The 18,340-nt window shown below is 41.3% G+C and overlaps 1 protein-coding gene across 1 annotated transcript in view; it reads right to left on the bottom strand.

The window, feature by feature from the left end:
- The window catches only part of clcn2c (chloride channel 2c), a 611,909-nt gene extending 593,947 nt beyond the window's left edge, over positions 1–17,962 (bottom strand). Inside the window, exon 1 of the mRNA XM_043702310.1 lies at positions 17,038–17,962. Coding sequence (XP_043558245.1) covers positions 17,038–17,088 — 51 coding nt within the window. The 5' untranslated portion in view covers positions 17,089–17,962. The remainder of the gene's footprint in view (positions 1–17,037) is intronic.
- Between the last annotated feature and the right edge of the window lie 378 nt (positions 17,963–18,340).

Here is an 18,340-nt window from a genome sequence, read left to right as displayed (position 1 = left end):
CCATTGGCGGTGTATTAATTTGCACTAGTGTTTGATTTCGATCAATGAAAAGTACTAAAAAGCTATAAACGGGTGATATTAGCAAAACCTATTTAGACATCAAATGTTTGCGGTTTAGAAGGATTACAACTATGTTACAAGTCTTTTATGCCTCTATTTGCTTCTAAACTAATATTTTGCTTTTACCTTCTCCTTAAACTCAACCTCATCCCCACACATTTTCCTTATTTTTATAATCTTTCCCTTTTACCTTGTTGTCAGTAGTTAAAGTTTAAGTTAGATTTATCTAATAGAGTCAGAGTCAGAGTCTTAGTCATACAGTATGAAAACAGATACTTCGGTCCAAACAGTCCAAGCCAACTATGTTCCCAAACTAAACTAGTCCCACCTGCCTGCACTTGGCCCATATCCCTCAATCTCCACATCCTCCCATATCCCTCCAAATCTTTCCTATTCATGAACTTATCCAAATGTCTTTTAAATGTTGTAACTGCACCTGCATCCACCACTTTCTCTGGCAGTTCCTTCTGCACTCTATGCCCCTCATTTCCTTTTTAAATTTTTCTCCTCTCACCTTAAAAATACGTCCCCTAGTTTTCAACACACCCACCCTAGGGAAAAGACCCTTGTCATTCACCTTATCTATGCCCCTCATGATTTTATAAACCTTTTTAATGTTATCATTTTATCTCAAGTTAGTTTTTAATTTCCAGTTTATCTTCAATGTTAGCATGCAACTTTTTTAGAAAATTAGGGTTCTGTAAATCATTCACAGAAAGCATTTTTCTGTAGCGTCAAAGGCTCTGTCCACAATATTTTACTTCAGTGCAAAGTACCCCATTCAAATTATACAATGACCAAAACCTTAACAAATGCATGGAATATGTTTCCAATTCCAATATAACATTTAAAAAAATCTGTGGTATTTCTTCCATTCATACCAAGCAAAAGCAATAAATAATACCCAAATCTCCATTACTATTTTTGCAGGTTTGATTCCACTGCTAAACTCTGGAAGATAATACATTGGTCTGACAAGAGAGTCAAAAATCTGTTAATGCTAAAAACATTTAAAACGGCTTCCTAATTCATAGGTTAAGGTCAAGCTTAGATGGACATTTATAAAAATACTAGGCAAAAGTGAGGACTGCAGATGCTGGAAACCAGAGTTTAGATCAGAGTGGTGCTGGAAAAGCACAGCAGGTCAGGCAGCATCAGAGGAGCAGGAAAATTGACATTTCGGGCAAAGGCCCTTCATCAGAAATACACCTGATGCTTGAATACGGATACTGACCAAATGCGATTAGGCTGGTTTTCTATGTGCTTTGCATTGAGATTAAGCTATGATAAGAAAGAAGTTGTCTCAAGCGTTCCATCTCATCTTCACCAATATTTTCTAAACATCTTTCTATTGGAAAATTGAAACAGAACAACAGATTACTAATTTTAAAATGTGACTCCAATTAGGAATAGTTCCTTTGTCTTTTTAAAGTGATGAATTTGTCCATTGATAATCATTAATTTGAGAAGACACTCAGCCATTTTCATTACCTATAATCAGATCCTCAAAAGAGGTACTTTTTGTTTAACATTTGGGTGTATGCAAATGAACTGTCAGTAAAGTTAAGGCAGCACAGTGGCTCAGTGGTTAGCACTGTGGCTTCAGTACCAGGGACCCAGATTCGATTCGAGCCATGCATGTTCTCCCTGGGTCCGCATACTTTTCCTCACTGCTCCAGTTTCCTCCCACAGTCCAAAGATGTCCAGGTTAGGTGGATTGACCATGGTAAATTGTCCATAGTGTCCAGAAATGTGCAGGCTAGGTGGGTTAGCCATGGTGAATGTGAGGTGGCAGGGATAGGGTAGGGGTTGGGTGGGATGCACTTCAGTGTGGACTCCATGGGCTAAATGGCTTCCTTCTGCACCATGAGGATTCCATGATTATGACGTAGAGTCATAGAGATGTATAGAATGGAAACAGATCCTTTGGTCCAACTCATCCATGCCAACCAGATATCCCAACCTAATCTAGTCCCATTTGCCAGCACTTGGCCCCTATCCCTCTAAACCCTTCCTATTCATATAACCATCCAGGTGTCTTTTAAATAATGCAATTGTACTAGCCTCTGGTGCTCATTCCATATACTCACCACATGTGAAAACGTTGCCCCTTACGTCCCTTTTATATCTTCCCCCTCTCACCCTAAACCAATGCCCTCTAGTTCTGGGCTCTCCCACCCTTGTCTATTTACCCGAACCATGACCCTCACTTAATAAACCTCTATGAGGTCACCTCTCAGCCTTCGACATTCGAGGGAAAACAGCCCCAGCCTGTTCAGTCTCTCCCTATAGCTCAAATCCTCCAACCCTAGCAACATCCTTGTAAATTGTTTTCAAACCCTTTCAAGTTTCACAACATCTTTCCAATAGGAATATTGCATGCAATATTCCAACAATGGCCTAACCAATGTCCTGAAAAGCTGCAAAATGACCTCCCAACTCCTGTACTCCACTCTGACCAATAAACGAAAGCATACCAATGCCTTCTTCGCTATCCTATCCATCTGCAACTCCACTTTCAATGAGCTATGAACCTGCACTCCAAGGTCTCTTTGTTTAGCAATACTCCCTAGGACCTTACCATTAAGTGTATAAGTCCTGCTAAGATTTGTTTTCCCAAAATGCAGCACCTCGCATTTATCTAAATTAAACTCCATTTGCCACTCCTCAGCCCATTGGCCCATCTGATCAAGATCCCATTTTAATCTGAGGTAACCTTCTTCTCGGTCCTCTACCCCTCCAATTTTGGTGTCATCTGCAAACTTACTAACTATACCTCTTTGTATAAATGCTTTGGATGTGAGCATAAATGAGAAGTAGTGGACCCTGCACCGATCCTTGTGGCACTCCACTGATCAGTCTGAAAAACAACCCTCCACCACCACCCTCTGTTTTCTACCTTTGAGCCAGTTCTGTATCCAAATGGCTAGTTCTCCCTGTATTCCATGAGATCTAACCTTGCTCACCAGTCTTCCATGGGGAACCTTGTCAAACGCCTTACTGAAGTCCATTTAGTTTACGTCAACTGCTCTGTCCTCAGTCCTTTGTTACTTTTTCAACAAAACTCAATCAAGTTTGAGAGACATGATTTTCCACTCAAAGTCATGGTGATTATCCCTAATTAGTCCTTGGCTTTCCAAATATGTGTAAATCCTGTCCCTTAGGCTTCCCTCCAACAACATGCCCACCAGTCTATAGTTCCCTGGCTTATCCTTACCACCTTTCATAAACAATGGTACCATGTTAGCCAACCTCCAGTCTTCCGGCACCTCACCTGTGACTATCGATGATACAAATACCTCAGCAAGAGGCCCAGCAATAACTTTCCTAGCTTCCCAGAGTTCTAGGGTACACCTGATCAGGTCCTGGGGATTTATCCACTTTTATGCATTTCAAGACATCAGCAAGTCCTCTAATGTGCACATTTTTCAAGATGTCACCATCTATTTCTCCACATTCTATATCTTGCATGTCCTTTCCCACAGTAAACACTGATGCAAAATACTCATTTAGTATCTCTCTCATTTCCTATGGCTACACAAAAATCTGCCTTGCTGATTTGAGGAGCCCTATTCTCTCCCTAGTTACCATTTGATCCTTAATATGTTTGTAAAATTCCTTTGGATTCTCCTTAACTCTATTTGCCAAAGCTATCTCATGTCCCCTTTTTGCCCTCCTGATTTCCCTCTTACGTATCCCTCCCACTGCATTTATACTCTGAGGATTCACTGGATTTCTCCTGTCTATACCTGACATATGCTTCCTTCTTTTTCTTAACCAAACCCTCATTTTATCAAGTCATTCAGCATTCTCTATGCATACCAGCCTTTCCTTTCACCCTAACATGAATATATGTTCTCTGGACGCTAGTTATCTAATTTCTGAAGGCTTCTCATTTTCCAGCTGTCCCTTTAACTGTGAGCATCTGCCCCATTCAGCTTTTGAAAGTTCTTGCCTAACACTGTTAAAATTAGCCTTCCTACAATTTAGAATTTCAACTGTTAGATCCGGTCTATCCTTTTCCATCACTATTTTAAAACTAATAGAATTATGGTCGCTGGCTCCAAAGTGCTCCCCCACTGACACCTCAGTCACCTGCCCTGCCTTATTTCCCAACAATAGGTCATGTATTGCACCTTGTCTAGTAGCTACATCCACATACTCAGAAAATTTTCTTGTACGCTCCTAACAAATTCCTCTCCATCTAAACCCTTAACACTATGGCAATCCCAGTCTAAGTTTAAATCCCCTACCATAACCACCCTTTTATTCTTCCAGATAACTGAAATCCCCTTACAAATTTGTTTCTTAATTTCTTGCTGACTATTGGGGGTGTATAATACAATCCTAATAGTGATCATCCCTTTCTTTTTCTCAGTTCTACCCAAATTACTTCCCTGGATGTATTTACAAGAATACCATCCCCCAGTACAGCTGTAATGCTATCCCTTATCAAAAGGGGAGGAGGCCATTACCCCTCATCTCTTGCTTCCCTTTCTGTCTTTCCTGTAGCATTTCTGTGCCGGAACATTAAGCTGCCAGTCCAGTCCATCCTTGAGCCACGTTTTTGTAATTATTATGATATCCCAGCCCCATGGGCCAGCACTAGTCCCATATCCCTCTAAACCCTTCCTGTTCATATACCCATCCAGATGCCTTTTAAATGCTATAAGCCTCCACCACTTCCTCTGTCGGCTCATTCCATACACGTACCAGCTGGTGTATGAAAAGGTTGCCCCTTAGGTCCCTTTTAAAATTTTCCCCTCTCACCCTAAATCTATGGCCTCTAGTTCTGGACTCCCCCACCGCCGGGAAAAGACCTTATCTACTTATCCTATCCATACCCCTCATGATTTTATAAACCTCTTTAAGGTCACCCCTCAGCCTCCAATGCTCCAGCAAAGGTAACCCCAGCTTATTTAGCCTCTCCCTGAGAGGCTCAAATCCACCAACCCTGACAACATCCTTGTAATTATTTTCTGAACCCTTTCAAGTTTCACAACATCCTTCTGATAGGAAGGAGACCAGAATTGCACTCAATATTCCAAAAATGGCCTAGCCAATGTCCTGTCCAGCCGCAACATGTCCAACACCTACACTCAATACCCTCACCAATAAATGAAAGCATAACAAACTGCTCCTTCAATATCCTATCATGTGCAACTCTACTTTCAAAGAAACTATGAACCTGCACTCCAAGGTCTCTTTGTTCAGCAACATTTCCCCAAACTTGTTGGGTGGAACTTCAGTAAGGCATCAAGTAGACAATAACATGATTGATTCCCACACTGATTTCCTTTTATACTGACTTCAACAGGGAATTAAGAGACAAAAATTAGACAGGGTGCATTATGGATAGCTAATCTGGTATTGCCTGTTCTATGACCCAACAAAACTGAAAATTTGGGCGGTTATAATTGCTGCAACTGTTGAATAATTCTAAAACACTTTGTTCTGGAACTTGCCCAAGTGAGTGACTCAGACAGCCAAGGATTGGTGTTTATTCTCTATTTACCCAACTGTAGGCCTTAGGGAGAAAGAATTGCTATTAGCTGGAGTTTCAGAAAAGAGACCACCCTTCGGCAAGAGTACAAATCCAACAATATACGTAGAAAACAGGTGTAGCATGTTTAGATGACTGTATCAGTTGACTGTCAGTTTCTGACTAGGACATGCTCCATGGATTTGAAAGATTGCCAGTTTCAGTGAAAATATTCTAACACAGATTTCAATTTTTTTTCCAGAACAGTTAAAAGTATTTTGCGCGTTGTGCTCTTTTGTACAAGTGTAACCATTCTGTTTGAAATGGAGCATAAACAGAGACAGACTGAAGTGGTTTCTCCCTTTGAAAATGGAGAAGTCCATATTTATAATCCAGATGGATTGTCTGCAGAAAGAATAAACTTTAAAGATCAAGGAGCAGCAGCAGCTCTTTTTATGGAAAAAGGCCTATTTTTCTGCAAGTTTAATAGTCTACAAAATATGTTGGGAGAGAATCCAAATATGAACAGGTAGACTCAAAACAAAAAGCAAATAAATAGGTACGAAACAGATGAGGTTCAACCATCAAAAGTCTGTTCAAATTGTTGTCCTAATTCTCCAAATACAATTGTGATCATGTTGCAGAACTTGAAAAGGACTTGGAAACATCAGCCAAGAATTTATCAAAGAATTTGCGCTTAAATTGGTCTATAAATTATGTCTATCATCTTGCTAAATTAAGTTGAGATTGAGCAAAAGTGATCTAATAATTTGTCAAATCACTTTAAAGAGTACATTAAATTTAAAATGTTAGCATCAACATTAAAAAAAAACGCAGAAGTTTAAAGCATTGGGAATAGATGACCATTGGCAAAGAAGAAGATGATCCTGTAACTGAAACATATTACCGGCATTCTTAAAAACATTCATAAGCTTGTATTTAAACTTCAGCAATTTATGTTCAGAATCCTAACCCACTTCATTTCAACATTGGAAACATGATTACACCTTTTGGGCCTTCTTCACTGTTTAATTAAATCATGGTTCAGCTCCCTTTATTGGCTTTCGCTCCATTTCCAGTGATACGTATTGCTATATAGAGTATCAGAGCTTGGAAAGCTAATTTTCCCGAACATCCACAACACTAGTGGAAAGCTTCCAGGTTTCGATTACAATTGATTTTGCTGCTGAATATTTTCACCCTAATTTTAAGATTAAGATTATTTTCCCTTGTTCTTTATACATACAGCAAAAAAAAAAGCAGTTCCTCGGTGACTTGCAGGGTGTAGAGTACAGAAACCATTAGTCCAATTGATTCATGTCTATTTATAATTCACGTCAGCTTTTTCAAAAATCAACTTCATCTAGCCACATCAGCTTATTCCTTTCTCCCAGTGTGTGGCTCATCCAGTAACCCCACACCTGTATCTTTGCTGTTTGTCTCACTAGTCCATCATAATCTTGATCAGACGACCACTTAATCTTCTCTGAAGAAGATTTCTAGCCTATTCAGCCATTTTTCAAAATAAATATATTTGCATTCCTTTAGTTTTAATATCACTCCTCCAGAGGTAGCCGTTTGTCCAGTGAAGACTTCTGTACTTACCCAATTACGACTTTTTCCTTTTTATAGGATGACAAGAATGATCCATACAAAGATTGAATAAAGACACAATACAATTTTAACAAACTCTGTTTTTCAGTTCTCTTCCTCTGGAAATTAAGCTCAATGCTTGATTTGCTTTTTAATCAAAAAACCAACGTATTAACCCGAATCAGTACTCTTTGCAATTTAAAACCATAAGAAATAGAACAAGAGTAGGTTGTTGGGGACCACGAGCCTACTCTGCCATCCAATAGGATCATGGCTTATCTGATATTGCTCACAGGGGCGGCATGGTAACTCTGGTTAGCACTGCTGCCTCATTGCGCCAGGCACCCAGGTTTGATTCCACCCTCGAGTGACTGTGTGTTGATTTTGCTCATTCTCTCCATGTCTGTGTGGGTATCTGCCGGGTGCTCATGTTTTCTCCCACAGTCCAAAGATGTGCAGGTTAGATGGATTGGCCATGCTAAATTACCCATAGGTGTTCAAGGATATGTACGTTAGGTATGTTAACAATTGGAAATGCAGTGCTATAGGGATAGGGCAGTGGGATGCTCTTTGGAGGGTTGATGTACACTTGTTGGCATACATACATATATGCAGCCTCAAATACACACAAAGACCCTACCATCATAAGTCTCTGTGGCAAAGAGTTCCAAAGACTCAAACCTCAGAAGAAATTCCTCTTTACATCAGTCTCAGAATGCCAATTTAAGACTATGTCCTAAATTCTCCCATGAAGAGAGACATCCTGTCAACATTAACCCTGTCAAGTTCCTGAAGAACCTTCTCTTTTCGAACAAGATCATCCCTCAGCCAGTTAAATCTGTATCCTCAAATAGAGTTCCTCTACCCCATTTTACTAGAAGCAAATAAAAAGCCAGCAAGCCTCACTTTGGTCTCAGAGGCCTCTAATATTTGTCCAGCGTAGAATCTGCGGAGCATAATGAGATGAGCTCACATTTATTTTTCCAGAAAGTACACAGTGGAAGCTCAGTGATCCACTGCCTAAGGGAAGAAGGTGACTCAGTAAAGCCATTTTGAGGATCAGCTGATGCTTTAATGTCACACTGTAAAATGTGAAACCAACAAACATATCCTTCCAGTCGTTCCTATCTGGTGTCTGATGACACAAAGTGAGCAACATTGTAGACAGTGTTGATGACAGCATAAAATCACAACAGGATACTGACAGATTAGGTGCATCGGCAAAGCTGTGGCAGATGGATTTAATATAAGCCAGTGTGAGGCTATCCATTTCAGACCAAAAAAGGATAGATCAGAACTTTTTGTAGAGGGCACAAAGTTAAAAACAGTGGACATCCAATGAGATTTGGGGATCAGGGGTGCATAGCTCTTTACAATGCCAGAAAAATAGTCAAGAAGGCTAATAGAATGTTGGCCTTCTTTTCAAAGAGCTGGAGTATAAGGAATCAGTCATTATGCTGCAGTTGTCCAAAACCCTAGTTAGGTCCCACTTAGAGATGCGCTTTGGTCATCACACCTTAGGATGTTTTGGCCCAGTGTGTCAGAGAGTCTGGACAAATTGCTAACTCTGGAGGAGCTGATGAAGGGCTTTAAGTCCTTTGAAGGGAACAGAAGTCCTGGAAGCAAAGGCTTATTGGCCGAGTTGCATTAATTGTCAGAGGGCCAGGAACTGCTAGAGATGTACAACAATATGTTTCTGGTTGGCAGCGTATCTGGTTGGAAAGACACCATCATCCTCAACTACAAGTAGAAAGGGAGGAGGGGAAGTGAGAAATTGGAGATCCATCGCAATGATAAACGTGGACTACAATATTCTGTCCAAAGTCATTCCCAATCAGGTCAAGTCTGCGCTGGTGGTCATCCCTCCTGACCAGCCCTGAACTTTACCAGCAGGAAGATCTAAAAGGCTCACTCTACTCAGGGATACAATAGTCATTGGGCAGGAATGGTGGATGGATACCTGCCTCATCAGCCTGGACCAAGAGGCAAACTTTGACAGAATATTGCTCACCTCCATGATGGATGTACTCTCAAGCAGATTTTCAGGAGGGAATCTGCAATTGAATAAATCTGCTCTACACAAAGAGCAGTTTTAATCAATGGGTGAGAATCAAGAAGCTTTCCAATCAATGCTTGACTCCAGCTGAGCTATCATCTCTCCTCTACTGTGTTCATGGGTTGTGTGGAATACTTTGCGGAGACCACCAGGAAGGATGTAGAGATCCCAGCTTGAAGCAGCAAGTGACAGACAATTTTTATACAGAACTAGTAATTTGTTTGGAATTTTAAAAAAAAAAGTTACATTGAAATCCATCTGCCAATTGCATACCTCTTATAAGCTTATTAAAATATCCTAATAATGATACATTCTTTTGTATTAACTACACAATTTAATTTTGTAATGTCCACTAATTTTTAAATTTTACTTTTGATTAAAGCCCGCATCATTGATGTAAATGGTACAGCAGCCCATGTGATCCCTGGGAAATGTCACTCCCCATCTTTTATGGTGTGAGTGATGGGTTTTAACAGAGTATATGTTCTGCAGCCAGTTTGCTATCCTTTCTGCTGCAAGTCCCCTGACTCCACATGTGCTGGCCTTAACCATGGGTCTACAATGTAATACCATCTCAAAGACCTTTTAAAATTATATTTAGATTACTGTATTAACGTTCTGCACTCTACTGATATTTCCTCAATAAGGCTCATCAAGCCTGGCCTCTTGAATGCAATGCTGACTACTGATATTTTTAATCTCGAGAATGTACTTCCATTGCCTCTTTGAGAAAAGATTATTTTATCTTTTCTACTAGTACACATTGAGCTAACTAGTTTATAGTCCCTGGGATATGCATTATCTGCCTTTTTAAAAGTACAAGGAATCAGCAAGCTGATACAGTGCTTTTAAAACACATCAAGATCGCCTCCTTCAGCTTTCGTATTCATATTAGGCCCTCTTTGCTCCAATCCATTTCTGGTGAATCTATGCTGTACATATCCATAGCTAATATATCCTTTCCAAAGTGCAGTACAAACAGAGTGCATTAAAGATTGAGCCTGACCGCAGCTGTACACACCTGAAGCACATCTTTCTTCTTGCATTCTGGCTCTCAAGATAAAAGGCTGGTAGTCCATGATCTTGACTGTTGCTCGCTCTTAATGATTTATGTACTTGGATGCAAGGGGACACCACAACCTGCAAGGTTCCCTCAAAGCCACACATCACCTTGATTTGAAACTATGTTATTGTTCCTTCACTGTTACTAGGTCAAAATCCTGCAACTCCTTTCCCAACAGCATTATGGGGTACCTACACCACACAGACAGCAGGGATTGAAAAAGGCAGCTTTCACAGGCAATTAGAGATGAGAAACAAATGCTGGCCTACCTAACAATGTTCATAGACCACAACAGAATTAATAAAGAAACTGCTTGTTCTTCTACCATTTTCTAATTTCTCACCATTTAAGGAATACTGTGAGTTATCTTTTGAGTCCAATGTAGATTACTTCATACTTGCTGCCATTAAAATCTATTTAGCTTTGTTTTACACAATCTGCAATATCCCTCTGTAACCTCCTGGTCCCATCTACTTTATTTTATATGACATACACACTGTGTGGAGCCCTCACTCACATAGCACCTTCCTAGCAGCACCACACAAACTTACCTCACCGGAGGAGACAGCATTAGAAATGGTGCTACAAAAATAAATTACTCTTATCCATTCCTTCAGGTGACTTGTTAAAAATATGCAGCAAAAGTGACATCTCAGAAAAAGCTTCTGGGCAATATTACTTGACATATGAAGCCAATAAAATAAATGTATCCATTATGTCCATTGTCCAAACTAAACAAAAAAGACAATTTCTAATTCAGTGCACTCATCCTCAACATGACTCCAAAAAAAAAAAGCTTCACTTTGCAAAAATATTAGTCATCTTGCACCATTACCAACCAGCTGAAGGCCAGCAAGCGGTTTACTCAGGATTTTGCTCACTATCAACAGTCACAAGATTAAATGCAAAATCAAATCCAATTTTTACATTTCTTTGAAGGGACACATACAGATGATGACGAGATCATGAATAAGAAGTCACCGGATAGTAAGCTGCAGGTGCAGATGGCTATCCTTACCTTCATAACACAGCATGCTTAGGGTCTAACGCCCTAACTGTCTCAATTACAACACTTTTCTGTTTGCTAGTCATTTCTGAACTTTTATTCTTCTCCATTTTATTTGCAGCTATTAGCTATCATTATCAACCATTTCCAAAGACAGGAGAGAGAAGAGAAAAAAAAAGATGAGAGAGAGAAAGAAGGTGCAAGAGAAGAGGAGCAAAAAAGTAGTGAGGAGAGAGTAAGGAAGAGGCACAGAGAAAACATTAACTGTTGATGCGAAACCATGCCAGTTTTCTCTTTCAAAAGCACCATTGTCAAAATACATAATTGTAACTCTGAGGCATTTTCCTCAGAGTTGTTCAACATAAGAGTGTCCAATAGAAAGGCTGCAGTAGTGAGTAGACTGGGTTCTTTCTTGATTATATGTTTTTGGAGAGATGTCTCTTGATTAAACTTAAAATATAAGCCATAACTATTAATTTAACCTGGGGCAGTGTTTTGTAGAGGAATAAAATGGTGTTATTTTCTGGGTCTGTAGATTGCAAAGGAACAAAAATGGCACTTTAGTACAGTGATATGTACTTCTTGTCAGATGTGGGAGTTTAAAGAGAGTTTAAGGGTTACTAAGGATTATATCTGCCATAAATGATGTTGGATACGAAACTTATCAGATCGAGTGGATCGGTTGGCGAGACAGTTCGATACGATGAGGAATTTGCAACAACAACATGTGATGGATGGCAGTTATAGGAAAGGGGGAAGTCTCAGATACAGTCATATAGATGGGTTAACTCCACAAAAGGTAAGAGAGGTAGGCACCTAGGGCAGGAGTCTTTTGTGGATATACCTATTTTAAACAGGTATGCGGTTTTGGAAAATGTAGGGGGTGATGGATTCTCAGGGGAATGCAGCACGAACAGCCAAGTTTCTGGTATTGAGACTGGCTCTAATGCAACAAGGGGTACGTCGGGTTCCAAGATATCAATTGTGTTAGGGGATTCTCTGGTCCGAGGTACAGACAGACGTTTCTGTGGCCAGCAGAGAAAAAGCAGAATGGTGTGTTGCTTCCCTGGTGCCAGGATCAAGGAGATCTCAGAGAGGGTGCAGAATGTTCTCACGGGGGAGAGCAACCAGCAAGAGGTCATTGTCCACATTGGAACCAAAGATATAGGAAGGGGAAAGGTTGAGATTCTGAAGGGAAATTACAGAGAATTAGGCAGAAATTTAAAAAGGAGGTCCTCAAGGGTCGTAATATCTGGATTACTCCCAGTGCTGTGAGCTAGTGAGGGCAGGAATAGGAGGATAGAGCAGATGAATGCATGGCTGAGGAGCTGGTGCATGGGAGAAGGATTCACATTTTTGGATCATTGGAATCTCTTTTGGGGTAGAAGTGACCTGTACAAGAAGGACGGATTGCACCTAAATTGGAAGGGGACTAATATACTGGCAGGGAAATTTGCTAGAGCTGCTCGGCAAGATTTAAACTAGTAAGGTGAGGGGTGGGGTGGGGCCCACGGAGATACTGAGGAAAGAGATCAATCTGAGACTGGTACAGTTGAGAACAGAAGCGAGTCAAACAGTCAGGGCAGGCAGGGACAAGGTAGGACTAATACATTAAACAGCATTTATTTCAATGCAAGGGGCCTAACAGGGAAGGCAGATGAACTCAGGGCATGGTTAGGAACATGGGACTGGGATATCATAGCAATTACAGAAACATCGCTCAGGGATGGGCAGGACTGGCAGCTTAACGTTCCAGGAAACAAATGCTACAGGAAGGATAGAAAGGGAGGCAAGAGAGGAGGGGGAATGGTGTTTTTGATAAGGGATAGCATTACAGCTGTGCTGAGGGAGGATATTCCCGAAAATACATCCAGGGAAGTTATTTGGGTGAAAGTGAGTAATCAGAAAGGAATGATCACTTTATTAGGATTGTATTATGGTCAGTGGGAAATTGAGAAATAAACTTGTAAGGAGATCTTAGCTATCTGTAAGAATAATAGGGTGGTTATGATAGGGGATTTTAACTTTCCAAACATAGACTGAGATTGCCATAGTGTTAAAGGTTTAGATGGAGAGGAATTTGTTAAGTGCGTACAAGACAATTTTCTGATTCAGTTTGTGGATGTACCTACTTGAGAAGGTGCAAAACTTGACCTACTCTTGGGAAGTAATGCAGAGCAGATGACTGAGGTGTCAGTGGGGGAGCACTTTGGGGCCAGCGACCATAATTCTATTAGATTTAAAATAGTGATGGAAAAGGATAGACCAGACCTAGAAGTTGGAGTTCTAAATTGGAGAAAGGCCAATTTTGACGGTATTAGGCAAGAACTTTCGAAAGCTGATTGGAGGCAGATGTTCGCAGGTAAAGGGACAGCTGGAAAATGGGAAGCCTTCAGAAATTAGATAAGAATCCAGAAAAAGTATATTCCTGTCAGGGTGAAAGGCAAGGCTGGTAGGTATAGGGAATGCTGGATGACTAAAGAGGGTTTGGTTAAGAAAAAAGAAGGAAGCATATGTAAGGTATAGACAGGATAAATCAAGTGAATCCTTAGAAGAGTATAAAAGAAGTAGGATTATACTTAAGAGGGAAATCAGGAGTGCAAAAAGGGGAATCCAAAGGGTTTTTACAAATACATTAAGGACAAAAGGGTAACTATGGAGAGAATAGGGCCCCTCAAAGATCAGCAAGATAGCCTTTGTGTGGAGCCGCAGAAAATGGGGGAGATACTAAATGAGTATTTTGTATCAGTATTTACTGTGGTAAAAGATATGGAAGATATCGACTGTAAGGAAATAGATGGTGACATCTTGCAAAATGTCCAGATTACAGAGGAGAAAGTGCTGGATGTCTTGAAACGGATAAAGGTGGATAAATCCCCAGGACCTGATGAGGTGTACCCAAGAACTCTGTGGGAAGCTAGAGAAGTGATTGCTGGGCCTCTTGCTGAGATATTTGTGTCAAAATAGTCACAGGTGAGGTGCCAGAAGACTGGAGGTTGGCAAACGTGGTGCCACTGTTCCCATGGGCGACTGATTAGCAAGGTTAGATCTCACGGAATACAGGGAGAACTAGCCATTTGGACACAGGACTGGCTCAAAGGTAGAAGACTGGAGGCCTGTGACCAGTGGAGTGCCACAAGGATCGGTGCTGGGTCCTCTACTTTTTATCATTTACATAATGATTTGGACACAAGCATAAGGAGGTACAGTTAGTAAGTTTGCAGATGACACCAAAATTGGAGGTGGACCTCAGAATAGAAAAGGATCTGGACCAGATGGGCCAATGGTCTGTGAAGTGGCAGATGGAGTTTAATTCAGATAAATACCAGGTGCTGCATTTTGGGAAAGCAAATCTTAGCAGAACGTATACACTTGATAGTAAGGTCCTAGGGAGTGTTGCTGAACAAAGAGACCTTGGAGTGCAGGTTCATAGCTCATTGAAAATGGATGCGCAGGTAGATAGCATAGTGAAAGTGGTGTTTGGTATGCTTTCTTTCATTGATCAGAGTATTGAGTACAGGAATTGGAAGGTCATGTTGCGGCTGTACAGGATATTGGTTAGGCCACTGTTGGAATATTGCGTGTAATGCTGGTCTCCTTCCTATCGGAAAGATGTTGTGAAACTTGAAAGGGTTGAGAAAAGATTTACAAGGATGTTGCCAGGATTGGAGGATTTGAGCTATACGGAGAGGCTGTTCAGGCTGGGGCTGTTTTCCCTGGAGTGTCGGAGGCTGAGGGGTGACCTTATAGAGGTTTACAAAATTATGAGGGGCATGGATAGGGTAAATAGACAAAGTCTTTTCCCTGGGGTCAGGGAGTCCAGAACTAGAGGGCACAGGTTTAGGGTGAGAGGGGAAAGATATAAAAGAGACCTAAGGGGCAACGTTTTCACAGAGGGAGGTACGGGTATGGAATGAGCTTCAGAGGAAGTGGTGGAGCCTGGTACAATTGCAACATTTAAGAGGCATTTGGATGGGTATATGAATAGGAAGGGTTTGGAGGGATATGGGCCAGGTGCTGGCAGGTGGGACTAGATTGGGTTGGGATATCTGGTCGGCATGGACGGGTTGGACCAAAGGGTCTGTTTCCATGCTGTACTTCTCTGTGACTCTATAACTTGCCTCAAAAGTTTCACTCAATATCAGTAACCATGAATATCCCTTGGAACAACCAATAGGGCATCTTCTGAGCAATTAGTCTAACTACATAACCTGAGGCCTGAACTGCATTTGAAACTTTTGCAAGCACTTTCTATATAAGCTGTACACCCAAAGCTGGCTATGACAAGCAACCATGAAAGGTTGACAGACATGTGATTTGGGTGAAACAAGACATTATCTGGAAAGTAACTCAAGTATTTTGTTTTAAATCATCTGACAGTCTGAAAATAAACCAAAATAACAGAAAGTTTGTGACCAATTTGGTTAATGTACTATATAGGTGTGATAATGAGCTAAAAAGGAAAAAGAATATTATGTTTCCATATCCCAATTGTGCCCAAATAGCTAAGCTGGTAATACCTACTACAATAGCTTGACGAAGAATACTGGAGATACACATATTGGGGTTGTCCCTGCTTCTAAACAGTGGGATTAGTTAGGAATGGTCTAATGTTGATCAAATCATTGAAGAATTGGGAATGGCAGAATTTCTGCTGCAATTCTCTATTATTTTGACTCACTGCAAAAATCAATACTAAGTATTGTCTGTCAACCTTTCATGGTTGCTTTTCATAAACAGCTTTGGGTGTACAGCTTATATAGAGATTGGCTCTCATGCAACAAGGGGTACGTCGAGTTCCAAGAGATCAATTGTGTTAGGGGATTCTCTAGTCAGAGGTACAGACAGACGTTTCTGTGGCCAGTAGCGAAAAAGCAGAATGGCATGTTTTAGTTGAAAAATCTTTCTGGGACAATCCAAAGATTTAATTTTGACAAACACTGGCCTGGCCTTCTTGAGCAACACTATAGGGGGCAGAGGCTTTCGTACAGTGTCTGTTAATGTAATAGTACTTTCCCTAGTAATACAGTTGTTACTTCACCAGATCACAATACTGGACAGCATTTGAAACGGTCGCTTCTCACGAATGACTATGGACGCACAGCAAATAAAGCAAAAGTCTAGTGAAAGTTCCAACCCAGTGCAGTCCTGAGGTTGCCCCATTAAATTAATTGCTCAGAAGAGGTCCCATCAATTCAGCCTAGTGACACCAGTGGTTGTTAGTTTTCGACAAGGCCTTTGAGGCAAACCATCATAGATTTTGAGAAAGAGCGCTGTTCGTGAGTTTCAATTACTTTTCTTTCAAAATCTCAAAAACAATTTAGTAATGAATGACATACAGGGCTGAAAAAGCTGGTGCGAATGACACGATTATTCATCACTCCACTAAATGAGCTGACTCCAGAATAACACAACACATCTCTTTTTATTAAACTGTATGGGTTTGATATATTTCAACTCCTCACAAATTATCAAGGCCGGACTTTAATGGAGAAAGAGCGCGCGTTCTCCACACATACACTGCGGCTGGCATTTACATCTGGCAATACAGCTGTTCCTCCATTGATAGTCTCCGTGTTCGCGGTGCAGGGGGGACACTGTCAGCCAGCGGGTAAGATTAGACCTGCTGGCCGGGAAAAGCCGAAGGGGAAACTACATCGACAGCGAACCACTAAAGCCAGACTCTGAGGCGGTTCGCCCAGCCGCTAATCGCGACGGCGTGACGCTGAAAACACACTGGCCCGCGGGACCAAAATGGTTAAAATACAAGTGCTTACCAAAGTTTGCTCGTACTGGAGCGCGCCCGGGTTTGTCTCGGCTCCAGCCATTTCTGAATCAGCCAGGGGAAACTAGCACTCCGTCAATTTCAGCGGGGCCTGTGGAGCGCACCACTTTTGCAGTGGAGGTGGAAGGGGAGACGCTGCCTGTCAATCCCCCCTCCCCCCGAAACACACACACCAAGCCCGGCTTGAGAGGGCAATCCGCCCCGGGCACAGCTCCTCCTTCACACAGTCAGCTCCCTTCACAAGAGCCCGCTGCAATGAGCTGCTGCCAGTGGGACTGTGAGCGATCCGGAATGAAGCTGCCTCACCCCCAGCCTCTTATCGTTTAATCAGAGTCGACAGCACTGAGTTCCGGATATTTATAAGCAACAACTGCAGGAGGAACGTGCTGAGGGCTTTGTGGCGGATTGAAGCAGCGCATATTCTCAGGCAATAGAGCATGAATGTGTTTGTCATCACATTGCCATGATACTAATTGCAAGGATAATTAACCCATTTTTAAAAAAGAACAAATGTGAACCACTGCCTCTGTTGAGAGTGGGGACGGCACCGCTCGGACTTGTGCTGAAAGCCTGAATTGCATGGGTCACAGTGTTTTGCTGAAGAGCCCCAAATGATGATCCCACAGGGTGCTGCAGAAAGCAAGCAGCATACATCCGTATTTCGTCAAATTGAGCTGATTGACCACAACCAGTGCTGGGTTTAATGTCGATCCTTGTGACAGCTACAAATATATATTTTTATTTGAAACTTACACTTTATTCATTAAAATCTTCTATAAGCACGCACAATGGTCCTAAGTCAGTTCTGTATAGTCCTTAAATAAATTAACAGAACATTGGAATTTTGACATTTCTCAGTTTCTCTACAGTTACAAAAACAACCACATCTTCTACTTCCGCAATTATTTGTGCATACACTTTGTTCCCTAAGTATTAACCAATCCGCTGTTCATGCTCAGATATTATCCCAATTTCATTAGCGCTTCACTTGCCAATGGATCCCTTTGCATGCCATCTTATCCAATACCTTCGGGAAATCCAAGTGTGCTATATTTACTGGTTTTCCTTATCTACTCTAGTAGTTACAACTTCAAATAGAAAAATAGATTAAAATAGCATGAAAGCAAACCCTTTGATCCAACTCCTTTATTTTAAAAAATCCCTACAGTGTGAAAGGAAGCCATTCGCCCCATCAAGTCCATTGCACCCCTTCAAAAAATATCGCACGCACACCCAACCCCATATTCTATAATCCTACATTTCCCATAGTTAATCCACGTAGCCTGCACATCCCT

This window comes from Chiloscyllium plagiosum, chromosome 13, assembly GCF_004010195.1.
Source record: "Chiloscyllium plagiosum isolate BGI_BamShark_2017 chromosome 13, ASM401019v2, whole genome shotgun sequence".
Lineage (NCBI taxonomy): Eukaryota > Metazoa > Chordata > Chondrichthyes > Orectolobiformes > Hemiscylliidae > Chiloscyllium > Chiloscyllium plagiosum.
This window is presented reverse-complemented; position numbering and strand designations above follow the sequence as displayed.